This window comes from Carlito syrichta, unplaced genomic scaffold (genome assembly GCF_000164805.1).
Source record: "Carlito syrichta isolate Samal-C Ts95f unplaced genomic scaffold, Tarsius_syrichta-2.0.1 Scaffold311904, whole genome shotgun sequence".
Taxonomy (NCBI): Eukaryota; Metazoa; Chordata; class Mammalia; order Primates; family Tarsiidae; genus Carlito; species Carlito syrichta.
This window is the reverse complement of record NW_007256000.1, coordinates 34,140-60,984: the sequence shown is the minus strand read 5'-3', so window position 1 is coordinate 60,984 and position 26,845 is coordinate 34,140. Positions and strand designations below refer to the sequence as shown.

At 55.4% G+C, this 26,845-nt stretch overlaps 2 protein-coding genes across 2 annotated transcripts in view; one reads left to right on the top strand and one right to left on the bottom strand.

Moving 5' to 3' along the window:
• RER1 (retention in endoplasmic reticulum sorting receptor 1) overlaps positions 1 to 250 on the bottom strand; it is an 11,210-nt gene extending 10,960 nt beyond the window's left edge. The window contains exon 1 of the mRNA XM_008069272.2: positions 57 to 250. The gene's annotated coding sequence lies outside the window, so the exon portion shown is untranslated. The remainder of the gene's footprint in view (positions 1 to 56) is intronic.
• MORN1 (MORN repeat containing 1) lies at positions 211 to 26,845 on the top strand. The gene is given in 12 exon segments (XM_021718184.1): positions 211 to 274; positions 477 to 542; positions 1,449 to 1,517; positions 3,883 to 3,993; positions 5,246 to 5,336; positions 5,973 to 6,030; positions 6,032 to 6,064; positions 15,268 to 15,364; positions 16,973 to 17,083; positions 25,963 to 26,013; positions 26,016 to 26,085; positions 26,755 to 26,845. Coding segments are annotated over 12 exon segments (912 nt in total).

Sequence of the window (26,845 nt, the reverse complement as noted above, 5' to 3'; positions counted from 1 at the left end):
AAGGAGGCGGAGGCAGCGCCCGGCCGTGCCCGCGCCACACAGCCCGCCCCCGGCACCTCGCAGCTCCGCGGCGGCCGAGCCGCGGTCTCCCTCACGGCCGCAGGAAGGAGAACGGCGGGCAGGGGCGGCCGCCGCGCTTCGCTCGGGCTCGGGAAGCTGCAGCGAGCACTTCCGCTCCGTCCTCCACGGCACCGCCTCCGGGCCTCCAAGATGGCCGCGGGGGCGGGGCCGAGGGGCTCCAACCATTTCCGCTTCCGGTGCGGACGCCGAGGCGGTTGGCGGGTGGCACTGGCGGCGGAAAAGGCGGGAGCGGCAGACGGGCCGGAAGCTCGCTGGGTGCGCAGGCGCAATTGCGTCCTCTGGCTCCGGGCCCGGCTCACTCCTCTCCAGAGATTGTTACCGCCGGAGACCAGGCCCTGTGGCCACGCCCCCTTGCGACCAGAGGCGAATGGGCGAGGCCTTTGCTGATTGCTAAGGGAACCCCCTGGCGGCAAGATGGCGGTGCCCGACGGGGGACCCTCCGAGGCAGCCGCCCTGGGACGGTGACGCCTGCAGGCGGCCCTGGGCGCCGCTCGGGCTCCCCTCGCTACTCCCCTGGCCCCAAACGGTCACTCTGGGAAGTGGAGGTCTGGAGCGCCGCGTCCCCGCCAGGCCGGTCCCGCCGTCCCTCCTGGCTGGAACGAGGCGGCGGCCTCCGCCGCCCGCAGCGGACCCGGACGCCGGCCTCGACGCCGGCGATTGCGCCGTGGGCTGCGGGCGGGGCCGTGACGAGCACAGGCCTCCTGTCTTCTGGCCGTGCTGCGCAAGGGAGTTTGGGCTAGGTGTTCCCAGAGTCAAGAAACGGGTCTGGACCTGGCCACTCCCCGTCCCTCTCCCCAGCATTTGCCCCTAACCTCTCCCGACGTGGGCCTGGAACGCAGGGGGCTGAGGAAAGGGACCCTTCCCATCCCAGGAACTGCTGGAGGTGGGCGTTGGGGATGGTGCACCCAGCCGCGGTGTGGCGGGAGACGGAGCTGGCCAGCCCTCCATGGGTATAAATGGGCTTTGTCCCCGGGCCCCTCCGCACCTGTGCTGCTGCTGACTAACTCAGCTCATCCTGCCTGGCTCAGTTCGTTTGCCCCCTCTCCAAGAAGGCGCCTGGCCCTGCCCCCACCTCCCGACACCTCTGCTGTCTCCAGGACCCTAAGCCCTCCTCTCATGGAGCGGTCTTCTCTGCACCGCGTGGGTGCCCACCCACGTCACATCCAGTCAACGAATGGATGGACAAACAGTACACAGAATCTCATGCACCCTCAACCGAGCCTCTGGGCAGCTGTGTGGGGGCGTTCGTTGAAGGCGAAGTGCACAAACCCCTTAAAGGCCCTGGAGGGAGCTGCACACCCCTCTCCGTGAAGGAGACCGCCCCCACCTGAGTCTCTGCTCCCTGTGTGCGTCTCCCTCATTCTCAGGTTATGGCGTCTGTGTGTACCCGAGTTCCTTTTGATATGAGGGAGAATGGAAAGGAGGGAAGTAGCATGGTGAGGAGCCCCAGGTCTCTTCCTGCCAGCTTCCACCTCGCAGCCGTGGATTCCAGGGCAGCTGGGCGGGCCGAGTGTCACCCGCGTGGGCTCTCTCAGGCAGGTGCCAGCATGAGGACACTTTCCGAGGCTCTTGGCCTGGTGCTGCCCTGGCAGCGGGGGGCAAGGCTGGGAGGGGGAATGGGATCCTGGGAGACCCTTGGCAAGCCACCTTCTCTTGGGCCTTGGGGCATCTTCAGCAAAGGAAGCTACAACCTGGGAATCCTCCTGGAGTTTTAGTTCATTGGTCTTTTCCAGAGGGGAAGTTGGTTTATTTCTGACTGTACACAGGCAGCTTACTTTTGTGAAAAATCCAAGCAATAGAGGAAAGAAAGTAGAAAGTCTAAATCATCTGGTACTAGCACCCGCCCCTACCACACACATCAGGCAAGTGCTGTGACCTTTGGGGCCTGGGCTCCCCAGGGCTGTGCCCACACAGTATGATAACCGTTTGTGGGTTCTGCCTGCTCACACCTTTGCCCAATTTTCTTATTTGTATTTCATTTTATTGTATTTTTTAGAGACAGCGACTTGCTCTGTCACCCACGCTGGAGTACAGTGGCATAAGTAGCAGCTGACTTCAAGTGATCCTCCCACCTCAACCTCCTGAGTAGCTGGGACTACAGACACCACTATACCTGACACCTAGCTAGTTTTTCTATTATTTGTAGAGATGGGGTCTTGCTATGTTGTCCAGGCTGGTCTTAAAACTCCTAGCCTCAAGTAATCCTCCCACCTCTGTCTCCCAAAGCACTAGGAGTATAAGTATGAGCTGCTGTGCCTGGCCCCTCTGCCCAGGTTTCTGTCTTTTGGTATTTTCTTCTCTGAGATCTTTGTATCTGTTGTCAGTATTCTCAGCATTTTTTAACTTTTAGTTGATGCTTTTGCTACACATGCTGCTTCTTTTTTTTTTTTTTGAGTCAAAGTCTCACTCTGTCACCCAGGCTGGAGTGCAGTGGCGTACTCACGGCCACCCCAGCATCGACCTGCTGGGCTCAGACCATCCTTCCGCCTCAGCCTTCCAAATAGCTGTATCTACAGGCACACGCTACCACGCCCGGCTAATTTTTTATTTTTATTGTAGAGATGAGGTCTCACCAAGTTGCCTGGGCTGGTCTCAAACCCATAGGCTCAGGCAATCCACTTGCCTCAGCCTCCCAAAGTGCTGGGATTACAGGCTGAGCCACCAAGCCCAGCCACATGCTTCTTATTTGGGGGCTGATGTCATGGATTCTCGTCCTCCAGACCAGATGTGAGGGCTCACATGTAAGACTGTGTTGGAACCCGGCCTGGAGAAAGGCAAACCCTTTGTCAACCTGCTGGGCTCCGGCAATCCTTCTGCCTCAGCCTTACAAGTAGCCTGAATTATAGGCATGCACTACCACACCCAGCTAATTTTTTGATTTATTGTAGATCTGAGGTCTCACCGTGTTGCCCAGGCTGGTCTTGAACCCACGGACTCAGGCAATCCACTTGCCTCGGCCTCCCAAAGTGCTAGGATTACAGGCTGAGCCACCGAGCCTGGCCCCCTTTTTTCTTTAAAGATATTCCAGCCACATTGTATCCCTAGACCAGACAACCGCTAGGTGACCTCCCTGCTGTGCACAGGGCTTCTCCAAGAGCCCCAGACCTCTGGGGCAGACAGTGGTCGGCTCTCAGTGGAGAACTTGTCTCTCAGACTTGGCTTTCAGCTGAGTTTTATTTGGTTTTTGTTTTTTGGGTTTTTTTGAGTTGGAGTCTCACTCCTTCACCCAGGCTGGAGTGCAGTGGCACACTCACGGCCACCCCAGCATCTACCTGCTGGGCTCCAGCAATCCTTCTGTCTCAGCTTTCCGAGTAGTGGTAACTACAGATGTGTGCCACCATGCCCGGGTATTTTTTATTTAACTGTAGAGACGAGGCCTCACCAAGTTGCCCAGGCTGGTCTCAAACCCACAGGCTCAGGCAGTCCACTTGCCTCAGCCTCCCAAAATGCTGGGATTACAGGCTGAGCCACCAAGCCTAGCCTTTCAGCTGGTTTTGCAGAGCCCAGTAGAAGGCCCACCCCACAGACTCTGACCAGCGGGGCCTTCGCCCTCAGATGCGGGGATCCGAGTCCCAGACAGATGCCCGATGTCTGCCAGGGCCGTGTGCATACCCAGCTACTGAGGGCAGGGCCAGACCCAGCTTTTCAGGTCTCCTCATTGACCAGACTCAGTGACAGGACAGGCATGGCCGTCTGTTCTGAAATGCCACCAACAGCCACCCCGGTCAGGGGCAGAGGGAGCAAGTGGGTCGCAGGAAGTGGCTGTGACCCAAACATGTGTCCCTTCCTCCTCCACCCCAGGAGACACCGTCTCTGGACAGTTTGTCCTGGGAGAACCTTAGGAATGCAGTGTCATGGAGGACAGAGCCGGCAGGCACTACGAAGGAGAGGTCTTGCACGATGCCAGGGAAGGTGCGATGCCATGGGGCTCATGGGTGCCAGCCACAGCAGGGCACAGGGTGGGAGCTCCTGTGCACTCAGCTCCACTTTGCAGGGCGGGGGTGGGGGTGGGGATGGGGTCACACCCTCTTCCCTCTCCCCCTCCCCAGGCCGTGTCTGCTGCTGTTCCATGTCGGCTCCACTGCCTGGTGGGGCCCCTGCCCCCCGTCCCTTGTTGTCTGCTGCTGTGTGACAAAGTAGCTCACAACTTTGTGGTTAAACAGCTACATGTCATTATGTGCTCATGATCCTCGGGTCAACAGTGCGGCCCTGGGCTCCATGAGCGGGTCTTCTGGCCCCACGTGGGGTCACTAAATGGCTGCAGTCACAGTGCTCAGCCAGGCCCGACATCCATGACAGCTCAGTCCCTTCCTCCACATTCTGCCGGCCAACGCAAGTCCAGGAGCCAAGCCCAGGAGGGAGTGGTCTCCCATGTGCACTGGGAACCAGAACTCAGCCCACTCTTCTTGAGGCTGTTTGCGTGGCCCCCGCAGCCTCTCCTGTGACAGCCCGAGCACGGGGGACCCATTTTCTGCTCCCTTCACGGCACTCAGTGGAGAAAGGGAGAGACACGTTTACTCACACACATGCCTTACGTGTGCCTGGGAGGCACAGAAAACGCGCTGTGTCAACTGAGCCTGGCCCGACACGGCCCATGGCTGAAAGACCCGAGAATCAGTGAATCCTAGATGCGGCCTCCATTCTCCTCCCGGAGAGTTTGCCGAAGTTAGGAAGCAGAAGTGCCCGTGAACTTGTGCCGCATCCTCATAAGTTCCTCCCTGGCATCTCATACCGCAATGCACAGTGGCGTGGAGGTTTCCTGTGACCCTGAAAACAAGCTTACACACAGGCCCCTGCACAGTGTGACCCTGCAGGACAGCAGAGCACGCTAGTCTCAAATGTCAGCCTGAGGCACCTCTGGGACCTGGGCCCTGAGCCATCATAACCAGCCGCAGGCAGACCACACCCCTCTGCCATCCCATCCTGGTTGTGCCCGGGCCTACCACACCCCTCTGCCATCCCATCCTGGTTGTGCCCGGGGCCTCTGTGTGGCCTGGCTCCGGGAGGACAGGCCAAGCCCAGGTGTCTCCTGACCCACCACTTCCTCCCGCCACCCGCAAGGGCTGCAAGGGGACCCTCTCAGAGGCGAGAGGCGCCAGGAGGGGCTGGGTGGCACCCAGCAGCGGCACAGAGCACAGCTGGTCTCTTTGGGTCCCTGCACTAGGACATGGGTTCCTGGTGCATCGGGATGGCCAGGAGTATCAGGGGTGTTTTCATGACAACAAGCAGCATGGCCCCGGACAGCTGTTCTTCAAGTGAGCGTGTGTCTCACAGCACCCGGGTGCGGCCTGGGCGTGGGCAGGATGGACTAGAACGTCGCCGGCCTGTCCCCGTCTCTGCTGGTCGACCACACAGCACCCGGGAGTGCAGGCACATTCTGTGGTGTTGGGGCACTCCGTCAGTCCCCCTCATCTATGAGGCTGGTTGTGTGTTTAGCAGGAAACACACCAGCTCTCCTGCATTAAGATGCCTCCTGGGGAGATTGGGATGGTGGGGCCCAGGGACCCTCCAGTTTTGGGTGAGGACCGAGGATGTCCCCCTCGGTCCTCAGGCAAGCACTGCAGCCTGATTCCCAGCCGCGGTGCCTTGATCTGCTCGGCCCCTCCCCATTCCTGCCACACAGCATGTCCGGGGCGGAGCCAAGCCATCCTGAGTGGGGCCCAGCGCGCCCTGGGAAGCAGGGCCTGCCATGTGGGGCGGACATGTCCCCACCGCCTGTCACCGACCCCAGCCAGCCCTTGCGAGGTGGGAGCGCTTGGAGCCATCTGCTCGGGCCTATTTTTGCCTCGGTCCCCATGGCGCGTGCTGAGCCCAGTCAGGGGAGCCAGTCTGAGTCACCCCCACCACCTGGTTTCCCGGCTGTGAGCGGCCTCTGTGCTTGTGTCCTTTAGGAACGGTGACATGTATGACAGCGACTGGGTCCGGGACCAGCTCAGGGACATGGGGTGCTGTGCTGTGCTGTGCCGATGGCTCTACCTATGAGGTGCCCAGAACGCACCCCAGCCCTCCTGCTGCCCCAGAGGGTGTGGGCCTCCAGGGGCAAGGAGGGGCATGGCCCCTGCAGCCTCTCCTGTGACAGTCCGAGCATGGGGGGCCCATTTTCTGCTCCCTTCACGGCACTCAGTGGAGAAAGGGAGAGCCACGTTTACTCACACACGTGCCTTACGTGTGCCCGGGAAACGCGCTGTGTCAGGGGAGTCTCTGGTCTCCAGCCAAGCGACCTGGGAGAAAGGGCCCTGAGGTGCAGGCCCCAGAGACAGAGGTGCCATCTGGGGCTTGGTCTGTGGTCAGAGCCAGCCAGGGGCCTCCAGGTGAGGCCTTCTCCACAGCGACCCAGAGCTATGTCCTCCTGGGGCAGAGGGGATACCCTGGTCAGAGGTTTCCTCTGTTGTGTGCGTTGGTCTCCCAATGGGGAAGCTTTTGCTGTTGTCAGAGCCCTCCTGCATCCACGGCTTCTCACAACAGTCAACTCAGCATAGTCTGTGAGCCCAAGAGGCTCATCTGGTCTCCTGCAGACCCTATGCAGTGGGGACTATGACTGCTCCAGGGGAGGGGGCCACGCTCGTCCAGAAGAGGTGATGGTGGTCCTCACAAGGTGCAGAGACATTCAGGAGGCCGGAGGTGAGGACCCGGCCTCACTGACGCAGGATGGAAGATGAGGCAGGGGGATCTGAAGCCCGAGTGTCGGGGACTGTGGGACCTGGTCGTGGCGCCACGCCCGCCACCTCCACAGAGACACTCAAGGGGAGAAACAGACTGGGCCCAGGAGGCTAGCCAGCACAGCACTGAAGAAGTACAGGCTTACAAGGCAGGCACAGGCCCTGGAGATAGCCCAGAGGTGGGATCTGGGGCTTGGCCCATGGTGTCCAGTACTGAGCTCCTGACCAGTGGGAGGGGCAGCTGGTGGTTCGTGGCAGGCAGGGGCTTCACGATCCACCAGGCCACCCCCGCATCCACTGGAAGGTACCAATGGAATGGAGGGCCAGGTCGCCCGGGTGCTGCTGCGTGAGGCCATCACAGCCATGAGAACCCAGACCCTGAAGGCTGGGGGTTCCTGAAGTGTCCAGGTGCAGCCACAGGACACAGCACGACAGGTCTCTAAACTCAGCTCGAGTCACAGCCAGAGGTCTGGAGACGCCAAGGCACCCCAAGGACCAGAGGATGTCAGGGCCGCCCAAAGGAACAGAGAACACCAGGGCCACCCAAAGGACCAGAAGATGCCAGGGCACCTGAAGGAACGCTAGTTCCTCGAGCCTCGGGGTGATATGACTGAGAAGCGCGACATTTCAGTCTTGGGTTGCAGAATTTTTAGGCCCAGTGAACTCCCAACAGTGCCAAGATTCTTCTGTGAAAGTCAGAGCACGAGTGGGCAGAGTGGTTCCCTGGATGGGCAGGGCCTGGCTCTTCCTGAGGTCCGGACCCAGCAGTGAGTGTGGCTGCTGTGGAGGCGGGTGCATGTGCTGGGGAGGCCCCTGAGGTGCAGGAGATGCTTCCCGAATTTTCCCCAGCTGCCTGCCTCCGGCCTTAGGGGTGAAAACAGAGCTGGAGCCTGCAAGAAGCCAATCCTCTGGCAGCGCCTCCTGGGTCTTGTCCCCGGATCCTGTGTCTGTGCTCCTCTGGCCAAGGAGCAACATCTGCAGGGCCCCGGGCAAGGAAGGGCGGGGGCATTGGTCATTGGCACAGACCATTCCCAAGATAGGGTGGGTGAGAGCTGAAGCCATCTTGGCCGGTGCTGCATGCCCAGTAGTGCCCGAGGGGGTGGGGTGTTGGTCCTGTGCTAGGGGCCCCCTAGCCGCCTCCAGGGCTCCACCTTGGGCCATGCTGCCCACGGGTCACTGTGGTCTGGGCCCAGAGGGGCAGGACGGGGGTCACCCTTCCCTCACATCCCTGGCTGACGGCGGCGGCGCACTCATGTCCACCAGGGGGCGACCCAGCCCCGCAGATGGCCCTGCGCCCGGGCTGGTGGGAGAGAAGCTACCTGATGAGCCCCGCCACCAATTGGCAGGCTGGGATGTCTGAGAGCCCAGACTCCCAGGACATGGCCTCTGCTGCTGCTGGCAGCTCGGAGCGCGCAGGCTGGACCCGTCAGGGCCTTTCAGGGACCCAAGGATGGGTTTTCCACGTGGTGTTGAGGCCCTGAAATCCACGAGTTTCACAAAGGTGCATGAACTCTTCATGTGACTGCATTGCCCAGTACTCAGCGACCCCGCCCTTTCCAGACTCAGCGGAGGAATGGACCACCTCACCGGCCTTGTCTGGAACCTGCCCAGCCGTTTGTGAGGCTGTATCCACACACCCGGCAGGCCTATAGCCCTGCGCGCCGTGGGGACAAATGGGACAGTCCCCCGGCTCGTCTGCACCGCCCACACATGCAGTCACAGGACGACTGTGGCTGGCACCCGCAACCTCTAGACCCTGCACTCCCTCTGGCCTCTAAGAGCCACTTGGCCTGGCAGAGTGGAGCATTGCCCCTGCCTAGGCCGCTGTGGACAGAGACAGGTCCAGAAGCCGAGAGAACAGCCTGGGCCTCTGGGCACCCGGAGTCGGGACTGGGCTCTCGGCCGCCTCCAGCACAGGCACTAGACTGTGCAAGAGATGTTCACACCGCATTTGCGTGAAGGGAAATAATTCGCAGGCCTGTCGCTGGGCCCCTTATCAATCATGAGGGCAAGGCTCTGGGCACAGCACACGCCGGCTCAGCCACGCCCTCTGCTTGTGTGTCGGTGCTGGGCCCCTCATGATGCCATGACACCCCCCTACCTCCAGCCTCACTAGCATCCACCCAGAGAGGCAGCGGACCCTGAGAGGCGTCTCCAGCGAGGGAGCAGTTATTCCTCATGGTGTCACTAGTCACGTGTGTAACCCTCTGTTAGAAAACATCTCTGTTGTGGTGAAATACACACAGTGTAAAACCTACTAGTGCACAATTCAGCAACACAGCACATTCACACCAACATGCAGCCATTGCTACCGTCGCCACCAGGACATCCTCATCCTGCCAAGCGGAGCCTCTGTCCCACCAGACTCTCCCTCCTGTCTCCCTGTGACTCTAGGGACCTCGCATGAGTGGAATCCCATGGCACTTGTCCTTCTGTGACTGCCTTGCATCACTGAGCATGACGTCAAGGGCCGTTGGTGTTGTGGCCGGTGTCAGGGCTTCCTCCTCTTGAAGGCTGAATCGCACTTCACTGTGTGACTTTGCTTGGTGTTTCCTCAGTCCACGGACGCCTGGGCCACGTCCCCTTTGGGCTGCCGTGGGCATGCAGCCCCCTTGGGCATGCCGTGGGCATGCATGCATGGCATGCAATGTCTCTTCAAGTTCCTGCTCTGAGGCTGATTCTGTTTAATTCTTTGAGGAGCCACCACACTTTCCCATGGCAGTGTACAGGGACACACAGCTACGGGACACCCCAAGGGCTCCGATTTCCCCCAGCCTCACCCACTCTTATCATTTTCTGGATGTTTTTTAATGGCCATTCCAATGAGTGCTAGCTCTCTTAGCCATAAAAACCATCATGAGATCAGCCCCTCCTGTTGCCGACCTCTGTAATCACCATGAGGCCCAGGCTTGATCCACTTCTCTGGGACGTGTTGCAGCAGTGGTGACACTCCCTTGGCTGGGCCACCAGTGACACTCACTAGGAGCACTTGTGTGTAACATGTGCCTACCACCAAGCCACGTGTCCCCCAGAGCTCATGCCGCCACAGGAAGCCACAAGCAGCTTTTTGGCCATGCAAGGCCACAGGCAATTTTTCAGCCACGGGAGTTCACACAAGGCCATGGGCAGCGTGTTGACCACCAGGAGGCCTTGGGACAACTTGACCACATGAGGACACAGGCAATTTCTCAGCCATGTGAGACCATAGGCAGTTTCTTGGCCACAGGAAGCCACACAGATCCACAGCCAACTTCTCAGTCACAGGAGACCATGGGGGGCAACTTGGCCACATGAGGCCATGGGCAGCTTCGTGGCCACACGAGGCCACGGGCAGCTTCTCACTGTCTTGACTCTGAGCTCGGTCACAGGAGGCTGTGTCTCGGTCACAGGAGGCTGTGGGGCAACTTGACTACATGAGGCCATGGGCAGCTTCTCAGCCACAGGAGGCATGGGACAACTTGACCATGTGAGGCCACCGGCAATTTATCAGCCATGCGAGACCACAGGCAGCTTCTTGGTCACAGGAAGCCACACAGATCCACAGCCAACTCATCAGTCACAGGAGACCATGGGGGCAACTTGGCCACATGAGGCCACGGGCAGCTTCGAGACCATACAAGGCCACGGACAGCTTCTCACTGTCTTGACTCTGAGCTGCCTCTAAGAAGTGCCCCGCCCCCTCCCACACTAACCCTGCAGCCTTCTATTTTCTGTCTGTTTGGGAGATCATTTTACTTTCTGAAAGTACCAAAAAATCATGAGATTCCCCTGGTGTCCTCTTTACGCCTCAGCCTTCTGTCCACACTAGAGCCTGCCCTTGGCCACATGGTACATCTGCCCAGACAGGCAGTCCCCAAAAGTGCCACATACTCTGGCTGGTGGGAAGCCCAGGGGCCGTGTTCTTTGTGTCGGGAGGGCCTAGAAGTCTCCTCCCACTGGCAGGTGTGCCACTTGCAAACCACGCTTCTGCCTCGTGGCAGCCATCCCTCCATGCAGAGCTTTATGTAGAATCATCCATAAAATTAGCTCCAGAAAAAAATGTACTCCTGAAAATAAACGTGTTACAGCTTCTTCTGACAGAAAATAAGAACAACATACCCCAAAGCCAAAAATGTTCCCCTTCTGCAGTGACTGGAGCCACACAGCCTGGTTGGGGGCCAGCCCTGGGCTGCAGCACCCACGGCCTGGGAGCTCCCCTCCCCGCAGCCACTGCCGGCTCCTCATGGCTCGGGCCCCGGCAGTCCTGGTTTGCATGTTGTCGGTGGCCCTGGACAGCGGCATCATGGGGGTCCTTGGTGGGAGCCAAGATGCAGTGGTGAGGAGGGCGTGGCCGGAGAGGAAGCCACCATGTGGTGCGTGGGGAAGGCGGTATCTGTCACCTGTGGGAGCAGTCCCGCCTGTGTTGGTGGTGGTGTGTCCCAGCCGCTGTCTCCCGGCTGTCCTGGCACCTGGCCACGCTGTGTGTTGGCTCCGTCTCACATTTGGCTTTCCTGGGAGGCTGGCTATGCGGCGCACCTGCTCACCACAGGGCAGGTGGTGGCCTCATGGGCGCCTACACCTGCCCAGAGGGATGCAACCCCTCCGCAGGGCCTTGCCACGATCTTCTGCCCTGGGGTCTCCGTCACAGTTTGGGAAGGTGGGGCCGCTGACCTTGGGGGTGCATTGGACACAGAAGGACCGAGAGAAGGATTTGGGGTGTTCAAGTCACAGCCTTTCGGGGTGTCTGGCCAGTCTTCACAGGGACCTCCACCCTGGGGAGGAGGAGGGTCCGCGGCCAAGGCACTTTGGAAACTGTCCGGGTTGCACTAGGCAGGCTGTGTGTCCCCTTCTGGGCTTGATGTCGCTGAGACCGGTGGGACAGAACTCCATGTGCCGGACCAAGGAGGCCAGTGCAGTTCCCTATGGCCCACTCTCAATTGGGAGGTGATGGGGACCCTTGTCTCCAGAGACTGAAGGGTGGAGGCACCCGCCCCACCAAGGCGACCCTGGCCCCTGGACAGTCACAGGGCCCGGGCAGGAGGATCCGGTTGGTTTCTCCCACATGATGGGACCCGAGGGGGCAGGGCGGCTATGCATGAGGCCGTGACTACAGAGAAAGACCCTGCCTGCTTCAGGTCTGGGGCTCAGCACTAGCAGAGGGACAGACTCGCTCCAGGTCATGAAACCACAGGGCCAGCGCTGGAAAGTAGGGCCTGGAGCCCCCGTGTCCCCCAGCTCTGGACTTTTTCCGAGGAGAGCCAGAGGTGGGAAGCGCCTGACGGTGCCAGCAAGGGCGGACATCTGACCAGATGGAGACTCGGTGCATGCCAGGGACATCTGAGAACACAGGGCATCACCGCTGCAGGGCCACGTCCTGCAAAAACACGAAAGAAAAGACAGCACCGTTGGCCAGAAAGACCTTCCTAAAGCAAGAGAAGAGCGCACATGTGGTTTGCAGCAGGATCTCGCCTTGTGTCCACCACTGGGACGGCACCGAGGGATCCCCACCCCAGTTGAGCTCCCAGAAGTGTCCGGGAGAAAGCTGCAGGAGCAGCCCGGCTTGTGGCTGCCTCAGGCTCTGGAGTGTGGCCTCCGCTGCTCCAAGTTGGGAGAGCCATGTGGCGCCCCAGCCTCACGAGTGTGGCCAGGAGCCTGGTGGAGTGGGCAGTGGTGAGAGGACCAGGCATGCAGCCTGTGTCCCAGAGGCGACATCACCCAGCAGCACCCTCATGGTCCTAGGGTCACCATGGAGACTGTGGGGATGTGATGTGTGTCACCGTCCCTGCGCAGCCACTTCCTGCCGCTGGGTCCATCGTCTACCCGCATCCTGCTTTCTTCTGAGTGTGGGCAAGGCCCCAGGTGGTCCCTTCTCATTCTCGCCGCCACCACCCTCTCATGTGCCCTGCTGCACATCTGGCCTCACCTGGGTGCCAGGGAGGAGGAAGGAAAGTAGAGGGCTTTGGCCCTAAGGTCTATACCCAACAATGTGCCCCACCCCATTGCCAGCCTGGCTGTGGCCGAGGTGCCCACGAGTGGGGTTGCACACAGGGTGCTGCCCTGGACTGTGCTTGGTGATTCCTGGGCCTCTGGACACCCACGGCGCCAGAGGCCAGCCCTCACCTGTGCCGTCAGCAGGTGGAATGAGGAGCTCCAACACCCGTGTTATCTGTGCTTGTTCGGTTTTGGGTGCGTGTCGCCTCGCTGAGGAACCAGAGAATGTTCAAACGTACGATCTGTAGCGGAAGTTAGATGAGACCCCCTACTGGATCCACTGCACCACCACATAAGTGTATGTGGACTGAGTGGAAGCAGCGTCCTGCAGGCCCAGCGCCACACGGGCCCAGGGGCGCCCGCCCTCAACACCATGGCTGTGCTACGACGCCCTGGCCTAATGGCTGCTCACCTCGGGCTGAGCATCCCAAGGAGTGTGTCACTCGGGTTGGCACTGAGGCGGGCTCTGTGGCCGTGTTTCTCGCAGCCTGCTGTGCCAGCCTCCCCTGCTGGCCATGGCCACGTGAATGCTCACCTCGGATGTGGCTCCTCTCCTTCTTTCTGCCCATGTGGATGCCTTCTTGGGACTGAGTGGAAGGGGTAGACACGCAGAGAAGAGACAGGCCATTGCCACCAACTGAGCTGCAGTCCAGATGCCTGGAGAGCCTCCCGGCCTCGGGCTGATGACGCCTTTGTGGTGTCAGCAGGTGGTCACAATCACCACCAGCCCATGAGTTGAGGCGCCTGCATCCCAGAGGATTCCAGAGACAGAGCAGCCATCCCAGGCAAGAGCTGGGCCCCCTGGGAGGTGCTGATCTGGTGCCCAGTTGGGAATGCCTGAAGTCACAGGCCGGAGGCCAGAGAAAGCCCAGCAGAGGGGAGGCCAAAGAGAAGCCAAGGGGACCTGCAGGCAGGACTCAGCCCTGGGCCCCGGACAGTGACTTGGGCAGCCGGGAGCCCGTGTCCTCCGGTGACTGAACCCCAGAACTGCCTTCCCTGCCCCAGTGCAGCCTGGCTCACAGCCTGGCTCTGGGGTCTTGCGTCCACGCAGCTGTCTGTGTGGGTGGTGGCCTGCCCGGGGCCCAGGACAGGCGCAGGGACTGGCGGCTCCTCTCATCAGGAGACTGTTGGGTTGGAGAGACCCAGGCAATAGTGTCAAGCAGACAGGGCCACATCAGCTGAGCACCGGGCCCAGAGCATTCCGAGAACCAACCAGGAGTGTGAGCTGGGACCACCTGGGCTCAGACCTTGGCTCTGGGTGTGGAGAGACAAGGCCACCCCTGTGGCTCCACAGGAACCGCCTAGGGGGTGGAGGTGACTTGGAGGACCCTTGGGAGGGAGCGCCCTGTCCAGATCCCAAAGGGGCTCGTGCCAGGACAGCAGCAGGGCCTCTGTTCGCGGCATGCCCACTGGCAGCCCAGCCTCTCCTGAAGCAGGGGCTGCCAGCTGCCTGAGTGCTCCCGGCCAGGAGGCGGGAGTGGTGTCCGGGCCAGCAGCTGCGAGCCGCCCCGCCCTAGGACGTGGCCTTTCCCGGAGGTTCCCTCCACACGGCCTCTCCGCGATTCCATTCCCCAGCCCCTCCTGCAGTCGCTGGTTCCCAGGCTTTAGGCATCGGAGTTCTCAGGGCTGCAGCCTTCTGGAGCCTTCCAGAGCCCACCCCAGCTTGTTGGCCTCCTCTCCCCATGGGCCTGAGGGGCTCCAGCAATGCCCACTTCTCCCGACCTGTGGCCACTCCTCAGGCCCTCGAAGGCCTCCCACGTCCTTTCCCCATGAGTCCCAGGGGTCTGAGGAGAGTTCCAGAAGACCCGCACTGGGCCTGGCAGCCCCACCGCAGCACCCTGGGGTCCCCTCGGACAGACACCCCGGAGGCTGGGCAGGAAGGTGGGAGACCATTTAACTTCTTCGAAAGAGTGCATAGGTGCCCACGTGCCCTGGGCTAATTGTTCCTCCATAGAAGCGATTCACAGTCAAACAAAACAGCATCATGAGTTTGAGACTTTCCATGAAAGTAATTTTCCTGCGATTTCACATTATTTTCCTCTCTTTGTTGTGTGACTAAAGCCGGGCAGCTCAGAGGCAGCAGCGCAGTTGTGTGGGCCCTTCTCCCCAGCGCCCGCCCAGCATGTCCCTTCAGCTGCTAATTGGCCTCTCCTCTGTGTGCGTGGTGTGGTGAGTGCAGGACTGATACTCCAGGCAGGTCCGTTTCTCCTCTGTGCTGCGCACACAGAGGCGGCCTCTTGGTGTGGGAAGGGTTTTGGTGCTGCAAGTGTGTGTTTGCGAAGGTGCTTTGTTTGCCTCTTGTGTATGGCACCATTGCTCCCTGGCAGCACCTGCATTCAGAGGGGAGTGTATTTTGCAAAGCAAATTGGATCACGTTCTAACAAAGTGCCTCTGCGCACCCAGTTGAGCGACTGGAGGACCCTCCAGACAGGGCGGTTCACTGAAGCCTTTGGCCCCTGAGACCCTGCTGTAGCCTCCGGGGAGGGCGGTGCCGTGCGGGGACCCCATGCAGTGCCTGGGGTGCCCCTGGCCTGAGGCCTGGCTGTTTTCTCTGCAGGGAGAGTGGCACAGTGATGGCTTAGGTGGACTGGGCAGCATGGCCCACTGCTCAGGGGTCGTCTACCATGGGCCGTGGATCAGTGGCCACCCCACAGGTAGGGCCCTGGCCTTTCCTGGCCTTGTGAGGTCCACTGTGGGGTTGTGACCCTGGTTCCAGGGCAGTAACGTGGGATGTGTTGGACCCAGAGCATGTTGGGGAGGGGCTGGGATGAGTGGAATCTAAAGTCCCACCCCCTTTTAGGGCAAATATATTCTCATTTGATTTCACAAGTAGTCCTACCGTAAGCAGGTTCCCTCGGCACAGGGAACCCCAGCACAGGACTTGAGTGTGTGGGGCAGCCTGGGTCATGGCTGCACTGCCCCCAAAGTGTCCCTGTCCAGATCCCCTGAGCCCTCTTCGCTGTGACGTGACCACAGGTGACTCATGGCACACCGAGGGGATGGCCAGTTGGGCCCCCGCTGGGGACCGCCTCCCCAGGCCACCTTCCTGCTCCCTGTGTTGTTCCTGATGGCATCTGGGTGGCCTCCAGGTGGACTGCAGGACGAGGGCTCAGGCTAGCCAGGGACACGAGTCACCCATCCAGGTCTTGGTGCCAAACTCGTGACTGATGTACAGGTGCTCACTCCACGCTGGGTGCTAGGGAGCCCTCAGCACAGAGCTGCTAGGCTGGGCTCCCCATGGAGGCCTGGGGGAGGCAAGCAGGCCCAGAGCGTCTGGGGAACATGGCGGGGCTGGCTCCCACAAGCCCCCAACGGACAGCCCTCTCTCAGGTGGTGTCTCAAGAGGACCTGGGCCACTCGGCTGGGCTCTGTCCCCCCAGGAACCTCCCCGGGACAGCAGGAGTCCAGATCCCACTGCTCCCCAGTCTGCCTCAGTCGTGAAACCCTTGGGTGGGGAGGCCTGGGCTGCCGCTAGCTTCACCTCAGTGCACTGGTCTCACTGCAACCCAGGCGGACCCTGGCTTCACTCCCAGAAAACAGTAGGGCACCCACAGTGTAGATGCTGTAGGGACACCACCCAGTCCCACCATCACCATGAGGTCCAGCGCTGTCCATGAGGTCGGCGCGTGCTTCTCCCAGTGGCCACAGGTCCTGAGTACTTCCTAGCATTTGCTGTTAAAGACCCGCTTTATGCTCTTCCCGAGGGACACAGGGGCAGCCGGACATGGGCTGCTCACACCACAGGATGCCCAGCGGGTCCTGGCAGAGCGAGGGCCTCCCCACCAGGAGGCACCCCCGCCAGGCCTGCTCCCAAGGCCGCGCATGCCCGTGTCCAGCACCTCAGGGTGCTGACTCAGAGGCGGGGAATGCAGGGCCTGGAGCTGCAGTGGGAAGACATGCCGGAACATTCCATCAGCATGAAAACCTGGTGGCCCCTGCGCTGCTCACATGCACCCTCCCAGCTTGGTGGGCCCTGTGGCCTGGTTCCCATGAGCAATTTCTTTCTAACCTGAATTGCTCTGAAGGATTGTAGCTGGCCCTCGAGCCTGAGCATCAAGCAACCGCCCAGGTCCCCTCCGCACAGTGGCCCATGCTGGGGACTCTTAGGCCTTGGGGTCCTGTCTCCATGTTTACAGCTCCTGTCGCTTGGGGGTGCACCACGAGGCCATAGGACAGGGAGGATGGATCCTGTGGCCCTTGCTCAACTCAGCTATGGGATGGCCTTCCCAGCAACCCGCCTCAGCCACTCTGCTCCTTCCCAGGGCAAGGCACAAGGATGGTGATTCTGGGCCCAAAGGTGATGGAAGTGACCCAGGGATCTCCCGTCACGCTGAACGTCCAGCTGCTGCAGGACAGTGGGGAAGTTGCCAAGGGTAAGCACCTCCCAGAGGGCCACTTGGCTGTTCCAGAGAGGCAGGGTCAGGCTCTCCCACAGCGGCCGCGCAGGCAAGAGGCACGTGTGGCTCGTGCCCGGTGGTGACTGTGGACGTCCCAGCTGCCCAGAGCCTGGCAGCAGGACCGGTCAGCAAGCAAGCCCTCCGCCAGTGTGGGGCAGCTGTGACTGTGTGCATGTGCGAGTGTACACGTAGACACGCGTGTGCCTGTCATGTGGGTATGTGAGCATGTGTGTATGTTAGTGCTTCTTTTTTTTTTTTGAGTTGGAGTCTCACTCCGTCGCCCAGGCTGGAGTGCAGTGGCACAGATGCTCACGGCCACCCCAGCATCGACCTGCTGGGCTCCAGCGATCCTTCCGCCTCAGCCTTCCAAGTAGCTGGAACTACAGGTGTGTGCTTCCGTGCCCGGCTAATTTTTTTATTTTATTTATCGTAGAGACAAAGTCTCACCAAGTTGCCCTGGCTGGTCTCAAACCTGCAGGCTCAGACAATCCACTTGCCTTGGTCTCCCAAAGTACTGGGATTTTAGGCTGAGCCACTGAGCTGGCCAGTGCTTCCTTTTTACGTGTAACAGTGCTCCATAGAATTGCTTGGCCATGCTCTGCCCATCCACGAATCATGGTGGACACTGAACTGTCTGCACCCTGGGCTATTGTGAGTGGCTCCCTCGGAACCCCTGTGCCGGATCTCCCCTGCATACACCCACAAGTGGAATTGTGGATCCCGTGGTAGATTTACATGAAACTTCTAAAGAAATGGCCAAGCTGTTTTTCCAAGATGGACGCTCATTTTACAGCTTGCCGGCAACACAGGAGAGCCAGATCCCCACACCCTCGCTGGTGCCTATGCTGTTGCTTGGGTAGTGGCCATCCTGGGACCACAAGTGTCTCCTTGGCATGTTGATTTGTGTTTCCCCAGCGACAAATGATAGCAGGCACTGTCCATGCGCTTATTGGCCATTTGAATATCTCTTTGGAGAAATGTCTGTTCAACATTCTACCCATTTTTAAAAACCGGGTTGCTGTCCTACTGCGTGACAAGCGTTCTTTTGCATTCTGGACACAAATCCTTTCTCAGATGCATCTTGACAAATGTTTTCTTGCAGTTCATGGCTTGTCTTTTCACTTTCATAATGCCGTCTTTTGTTTTTAACTCTGGTGAAGTTCAGTTTATCTATTTTCTCTATTACGGATCCTCGTTTTGATACTGTATTTAAAAGTTATTTGCCTGACTCAAGTTTCACAAAGATTTTCTCATTTTCTTCTAGAAGTTTTATTGCTTGAGTTCTTACCTTCAGGTCTGTGGACATTTCGAGTTGCCTTTTATGGATAGGGTAAAGCTCTAAGTTCATCTTTTCATGTGACTGCCCTTTCCTCGTTGAGTTGCCTTGGCTGCTTGCTTGAAAACCAGTTAACCCTAAGAGGAAGGGCTTGTGCCCAGTTCTGTCCCGTGGAGCTGTGTGTCCATCCTGCCACACCCTGGGTCTCTGCCAGGACCACACTGTCTGGATTATTGGCACCTTTAGTGCATTTAAAATTGGAGAGTCCTCCCGCTTTGTTCTTATTTTTCAAAATCGTCTGAACTGTTCTGGGACCTTTGCATTTCCGTATGCATCTTAAGACCAGTCTGCCATTTTCTGCAACAACAACAGCAAAAACCCGCGGGGATATCGACAGGGGTTGCGCCGAATCCCGCTGGGGTCTGGCCTCCCTCCCAACACTGAGTCTCCCATGCAGAAGTACAGGATGTTGTCCGTTTACTTAGACCTTGGCTTTCTCCCACCAGCGTCTTGTTATTATCTTGCACGTCTTTTGTTAAATCTATTAATACATAACTAAACATTTGTTGTCATTAGATATTCAGTTATAATTATTTATAAATGTGTTATGTTCTTTGCATGCTACTGACCACAGCTGGTTTTTGTATGCTGACGTCCTTTCTTCAACCTTGCTGAACTCATGCATTCATTCTAGTTTTTCTGAGGCCTCCTTAGGCTTTCCTATAAATAGGATCATATTGTCTGTAAGTCTAACCTCACCTCTTCCTTTCAGGTGAGCACACTCCCCCATCTTCGGCTATATGACGAGCAGCAAGGAATGAGGGTTCTGATCGCTCCCTATTCGTGCTGGCACTTGTGGTTTTCTGTCTTTTTTTTTTTTTTTTTCGGAGTCTCCCTCTGTCACCCAGGCTGGAGTGCAGTGGCACGCTCACGGCCACCACAGCCCTCAACCTGCTAGGCTCAGGTGATCCTTCCACCTCAGCCTTCCAAGTACCTAGAACTACAGGCACACACCACCATGCCCTGCTATTTTTTTTTTAGTCTATCATAGAGCTGAGGTCTCACCAAGTTGCTCGGGCTTGTCTCGAACCCATGGACTCAGGCAATTCTCTCACCCCGGCCTCCCAAATTGCTGGGATTATAGGTGTGAGCCACTGCACCCAGCCAGTTGTCTGTCTTTTGGGTACAGTCATCTTTGTGAGTGGGAAGTGGTATGGTATTGTGGTTTTGATGTGTGTTTCCCTAAAGGCTGATAATGTTGAACATCTTTCTGTGTGCTTATTGGCCATTTGTGTATCTTATTTGAAGAAATATCTAGTCAGGTCCTTTGTCCATTTAAAAAATTGGGTTACTTGTCTTTTTATTGTAAGATATTGAGTTCTTTTTTTTTCTATAGCCCTAGTAATAGGATTAGCACGGCGACACACATAGGGCGAACTCTCCACTGCCGTGTCATTAGAATGGCCCTCAGCCCCTTCCTCCCACTCTGTGGCTCGGAGCCTCAGTTTCTCCCTAGATCAAGTGGGGGACGCTTTCCCCCTTCCCACCAGGGGAGAAGCACTCTCTGAGCAGTGAGGGCACAGGGAGCACCCCAAGCGCACCACCCTCTGCCTCAGTTTCCCCACAACCCGCGGAGGCCCAGCCCCCCATCCTCCACCCATAGAGGAGCCTCACCTGGAGTCCACAGCGCCCCAGAGATATTGAGTTCTTTATATATTCTGGATACAAGTCTCTTATCAGATACCTATTTACAAATATTTTTTCCCGTTTGTAAGCTGTCTTGCAGTTTCCTGATGGTGTCCTTTGAAGCCCAGTTTATCTATTTTTCCTTTTGTTGCTTGTGATGTCATGTTGAAGAAGAATTTGCTTAAACCAGGGTCATGATGATTTACTCCTGTGTCTTCTTCTTTTTTTTTTTTTTTTTGAGTTGGAGTCTCACTGTGTCGCCCAGACTGGAATACAGTGGCTGCTCCTGGCCACCGCAGCCTCGACCTGCTGGGCTCCAGCGATCCTTCCGCCTCAGTCTTCCAAGTAGCTGGAATTACAGGCGTGTGCTACCACGCCCGGCTAATTTTTTTTTTTTTTTTATTGTAAAGATGAGGTCTCGTCAAGTTGCCCAGGCGGGTCTCGAACCCATGGGCTCAGGCAATCCACTCGCCTCAGCCTCCCAAAGTGCGGGATTACAGGCTGAGCCACCGAGCCTGGCTACAGTATATTCTTTCAAATTTGGATGTCCAGTGTCCTCAGCACTACTTGCTAAAAAGACTGTTCTTTCCTCAATTTGCTAAAGTTTTATTTAGAATGTTTGCCTCTCTGTTCATGAAGGATATTGACCTCAAACGTCTTTCCTTACCCTGTCTTTCTGGTTGTGCTAACAAGATCATGCTCATCAAATGAGTTGGAGAGAACTCCCTCGTCTTCTATCTTCTGGAAGAGTTTGTGTTGAATTGGCATTATTTCTCGGTTAAATGTTGAGTCAAATCATCTGGGCCTGGGGTTTTCTTTGTGAGAAGATTTTAAACTAAGACAGTGTCTTTAATAGCTACAGGGCTATTCAGGTTATCTATTTCTTCTTGGGTGAGCTTTGGTTTTATGTCTTCCAAGGAATATTTGTGCATTTCATCCAAGTAGCCAAATTTTTGGACATGAGTTTGCTGCTAATATCCCCTTATTCTCCCTTTAATGCACAATATCACCACTCTTGTTCCTAATATGTATTGTTGGCATCTTCTCTCTCTTTTTCCTGACTAGTCTGGCTAAAGATTATTAATTTCATTAACAAACAACTAGCTTTTGGTTTCACTGATTTCTGTATTATTTTTCTGTTTTCTATTTTAATTTCTATTTGATCTTTTTATTTCCTTGCTTCTGCTTACTTTAGATTTCATTTACTGTTCTTTTTCTGGTTTCTTGATATGGAAGCTAAGGCTATGCATTCAAACCTTTCTTTTCTAATAAGCAGTTTATTGCTATAAATTTCTCCCTGGGTCCTGCCTTAGCTGCATCCTGCACATTTCGATATGTTGTGTTTTCATTTTCATTCAGTTCAAAATACTTTCTCATTTCTCTTCTTACCTCTGAGTTATTTAGCACTGTGTTGTTCCATTGCCAAATATGGGGAGATTTTCCAGAGTTCTTTCTGTTATTGAATTCTAACTTAGTTCCGTGTAATTAGAGTCACACTTTGTATGTTTTGAATCCCTTCAAAGTTATTCAACTTTTAAATTTAGTTATTTTAATTTAAATCTGTTTAAGTTTATTATTTTATGGCCCAGAATATGATCTATTTTGCTAAATGTTTTGTGTGTACCAGAGAAGACTATGAATTCTGTTGTTGGATGGACTAATCTATAAATGTCAATTAGGTTGATTTTGTTGATTTTTTTTCCTTTACATTTTCTATATTCTTGCTGGTTTTCTGTCTGCCTATTCTATCAAGTTTTGAGAGTAGTATATTGAAATCTCTGGCTATAACTGTGAAATTGTCTATTTCTGATTTTATTTCTGTCAATTTTTGCTCCATGTATTTTGAAGCTATTATTAGGGGCATAAACATTTAGGATTTGTATGTATTTTAAGTAATTGGTCCCTTATCCTTGTGAAGTTGCCTTATTTATTTCTGGTAATAGTTCTTACTCATATATCTACTCTCTGTGATATTAATACTGTCACTTCTGTTTTGTTTTGACTACCATGATTGTCAAATGGTGAAGAGTTAACATCTTTATCCATCCTTTTACTTTTAACCTGTGTCTTTATATTTAAAGTGTACTTTTTGTAGGTAGCACATAGCTGGGTCTTGCTCTTTTATCCCATCTAAAAATCTCTGCCTTTTACTTGAGGAGTTTATGCTATTCACAGCTAATGCAATTATTGACATAGTGGTTCAACTTACCATTTTGCCCCGGCTGTTTGTTCTCCTTTATACCCTATTTCTATCTTTTTTTGAATTGGGTATTTTTATGATTCCATTTTGTCTTCTGTGTTAACTTATTACTTATAACTCTTTGTTCTGTTATTTGAGGTGTTGCTTTAAGGTATACAATATACATCTTTAACTTATCACAATTACTTTCAAGTAAGACCACACTACTTCATGTATAAAAACTTTACAGTGGTGTATACTTTTCTCCACTCCCAGCCTTTATGCAATTGTGTTTATACATTTTACACTCATATATGTAATAAGCTTTGTTATTATTTTTATTTAAATGATGGCCACTTATCTCTTTATGTATATTCAAAAATCAGGAGAGAAAACTTCTCTCTTTACCCACAGCTGCCATTTCTGGTCCTCCTCATTCCTTCCTGTAGATCTGGAGTTCTGTCTGGGGGTTTCAACTTCTGCTGGAGGGACTTCATCTTCAACACCTCTTGTAGTACATGTTTGCTGGCCATGAATTCTTTCAGCATGTGTATGTCCAGAAACATCTTGGTTCCACTCGTTTCAGACAGATATCTTCCCCAGATTTAGAATTCCACCTTCTCTTTCAGTACTTTGAAGATGCTGCTCCATTGTCATCTTATTTGCTTTATTTCTGACAAGAGATATGCTGTCATCTTTGTCTTTGTTTCTCTATACAAACAAGTCCTTTTCCTCCGGCTGCTTTTCAGCTTTTCTCTTTATCACCAGTTTGAGCAAATTGTAATGTTATGTGGTGTCATTTTGCTTCTGTTTCTTGTGTATGAAGTCCATTGAGCTTCTCACATCTGTGGACTTATCATTTCCATCAAATTTGAACGTTTTTAGTCATTATTTTTTCAATCATTTTTACATCACAGCCTCATCCTGTACCTGTATTATCCGTGTATTAGGTTCCTTGAAGTTGTCCCACTGTTCACTAATTCCCCTTCCTCCTTTCTGCTTCTTCTTTTTTCTTTTAGATTCTTTCTTCTCTCAGTGTTTCATTTTCATTAGCTTCTATAGCTGTACATTTGACCCTTGAACAACATGGCTTTGAACTTTTTGAATCCTTCTATCCATGAATTTTCTCCTGCCTCTGTCACCACTGAGACAGCAAGACCAACCCTCACCCCCTCCCCCTTCCTCTTCCTTCACCTCCTCAACATGAAGATGACAAGGATTAAGACATTTAAGATTATCCACTTCTGGCAGGGCTCAGTGACTCAGCCTGTAATCCCATCACTTTGGGAGGCTGAGGCTAGTGGATTGCCTGAGCCCATGGGTTCGAGACCCACCCAGGCAACTTGGCGAGACCTCATCTCTACAATAAATCAAAAATTAGCTGGGCACCGGAGTGCGCTTATAATTCCGGCTACTTAGAAGGCTGAGATCAAGCTGCGGTGGTCGGGAGTGTGCCACTGCACTCCAGTCTGGGCGACAAAGTGAGACTCCAATTAAAAAAAAAAAAAATCCACTCCACATGATACAGGCTGAGAAAAAACTCATCTCCCCAGGCTCTTCAGTTAAGAATTTGGCAAGAGAGAGAGAGAGAAAAACAAGATCAGAGTTTAGTCCTTGTCCTATTAATAAAGGTAAATAATCTTAAAAAAAAAAAAAAAAAGATTATCCACTTTCACTTATTGAACAGTAAATAGATTTTCTTTTCTTATTTTCTTAATAGTGTTTTCTTTAGGTTACTTTATTGTAAGAATATAGTATTTAACACAGTAATGCATACATAACATATGAAATATGTGTTAGTTGACTGTTATTTTAAGGCTTCTAGTAGGCTATTAATCAGTAAGTTTTGGGGATGTCAAGAGTTACACATGGAGTTGTAACTGTGCAGAGCTGCCCCTAAGTCCCACATTGTTCAAGGGTCAGCTTCCTTTTCAAGTTCAAAAAGCTTTTCTTTTGCAATGTTTAACTTGTTGTGGGGCACACTCAGTATATTTTTTATCTCCTACTTTGAGTTTTAATCTCCAGAAGTTTGACTTTGTTTTGTTTTTTATATCTTCTTTGTCTCCACTTAACTTTTGAACATAGAATACAGTTACAATAAGAACTTTTTAAATATCCTTTACTGTTAATTCTAACATCTGTGTCAGTTCTGGGTCGGTTTCAATCGGTTGATTTTTCTCCTCATTATGGGCCATACTTTCCTGCATTCTTTGCATGCCTGGTCATATTTGATTGGATGCCAGACATTGTAAATTTTACCTTGTTGAACTTTGGGTATTTTTGTATTCCTATAAATATTCTTGAGCTTTGTTCTGGGGGCACAGTTAAGTTACTTGGAGACAGTTTAATCCTTAGGGTCTCGCTTTTATGATGTTAGACAGGTCTGGAGGAGAGCTCCGTCTAAGGCCAATTATTCCCTCTTACTGAAGCACGACCCTTCGGAGGATGCCACCCAGTTTTCTGTGACTTCCGAGTTTTTCCAGCCTGGCTGGTGAGAGCAAGCACCACTCCGAGACCAGGTCCTGAGCTGTGGGCCCTGGTCCCTCGAAGGCCTCCAGCTGGCTCCTTCCACAGCCTCGTGGAGTTTCCACACATATGTGTGCTGATCTGTGTTCTGCTGAACACTCGAGGTGCCTCTTGCAGACAGGCCCCAGGTTCCCCTCTCTAGGCAGCTCTTTTCTCTTTGCTGCTCTGTCCCTTCAGCCCTAGACTCTGTGTTTCCCCCGAGAGTCTCAGCTGAGAGAGTTTACTGGGCCCTGCCTTAGTCTCCCTCTCTGTTCCTAATCCTGCTGCTTTGTCTCAGTGTTCCGAGAGTGCAGAAGCCCAGCCACCTCCTTCCTGTGTGAGCCTTTAAGCCCGGCCCGGGGCTCAGGGGACTCGGTGTTGGCTCTGGGGACTCGGGCCTGACTCTCCACTCCCCTTGTCCCCCTCAGGCACAGCCATCCTGCCCCCACCCACTGTGCCCAGGAGTGCCCCATGCCCAGCACCCCTTCCTGTCAGTTCCTCTGGGTGTGGCTGGATGCCCAGCTCTGCCATCTCCACCTGCCAGCAGGGCCTGGCAGGTGCCAGCGGCTCAGAGGGATGGTGGTATCCACCCTCAGGCGCTGTCCTCTGGGAGCTGTCTGCGGGGGCCAGGGGCCACTGAGTGAGAGCACCTGCACCTGGAACAGCTGAAAGCAGGCATTTAGTGGGCACTGACTGTGTGCCAGACCCTGCACTGGGTGCTTTGGTGGGGAGCTGCCCCCAAAGTCAGGGGGGAGATGCACACTAACAGCAGTGATGTCCACCCGGGCTGTGAGGACCACGATGGAGGCCTCTCGGTGCATCCTTGTGTGCACACACAGGCACATTGGGGGCCAGGTGTGCCGCGGGAAGATGGGCCTCCCAGAGAAGGCGGGGGAGGCCTGCCAGTCACACGGCCAGGAGCCTTGGTGCCCAAGACTGGAGATTCAGGCTCCAGGACTTGACACAAGGGGATAGCAGGCTTGGATGTGTGGACGGCATCCAAGGCCCAGCAAGGTGGAGGCCTCTGTGGGGCATGGAGAGGGCAGGGGGCCAGGGGGCCAGCCCGGTCCTCACCAGTGTCCAGCCCAGGTAAATGAGGCTGCACCAGGTCATGAACTGTGCGTCACAGAGCCCACCCCAAGCCCCTGCTCCAGCCTTACTGGCTGTCCCTTGGCACAGTCTCAGGACTGGCTTCTTCTCTCCTAGAAGGTGAGGATGGCCAGCTCCTGGCAGTCTCCGCGATCATCAGGAACGTGCAGCTACCGCCTTCTCTGAGGTCAACTTCTTCATAGTGGATGGAGGTCACCATGAAATGCCCATCCAGACCCCGTTGTGAGTATGGTGGCACCAGGTGATGTCCGGGGTGGGGCGGGGCGGGAGGTCTCTCCTCAACCTTGGACAGTGAGCCTCTGCTCAGAGCCCCCCCCATGTCCCCGGGCACTGGCTAGAGCCCCTCATCCCCCAGTCCCCTGGAACACACCTGGGCTGGGCCGGGCAGAGCACACGTCCACAGGCAGAGACGGGCCCTGCAGTGACCATCCAGGAAGAGGCCCTCTCTGAGCCCCAGAGCCGCAAAACTCGTCTTTTACACCATTCATAGTCAGGGTTGAAGAGGACTCGAGCAACAGGGTGTGTGACATGAGGCTCTGATGCTCTCTCCAAGGGAGTTAAGACACCCCTTTGTCCACCAGCCTGTTCCCAGCGTGAATGGCCAGTTGACATTTGGGGCGAACTTGGACTCATTTGCAAAGTCAGATGCGTCCTGAGGCGATGCTGCTGGAGCCTCAGGAATGATGGGCGACTCTTTCAAAGCCAGGAGGACCACCTCCTTCCCCGGGCGAGCCCTCTGACAGCCCCAGCCCTACAGGCATTGGTCCCAGAGACACTGAGCGGGGCGTCCTGCTGACGCCTCCATGGACAGGGTCCGGGGCTGCCCTTCCCCACCCCTGTTCAGCGTTGGGTGTTGGGCTGAGCAGAGCCGACCTGCCGTCCCCGACTCTGTGGGTTCCAGTGCATCCCCTACCCTGTGACCAGCCCCATACCTGGAGCACCAGAATCCAGAGCTGCCATGGAGTGTGCTAGAGCAGACTGA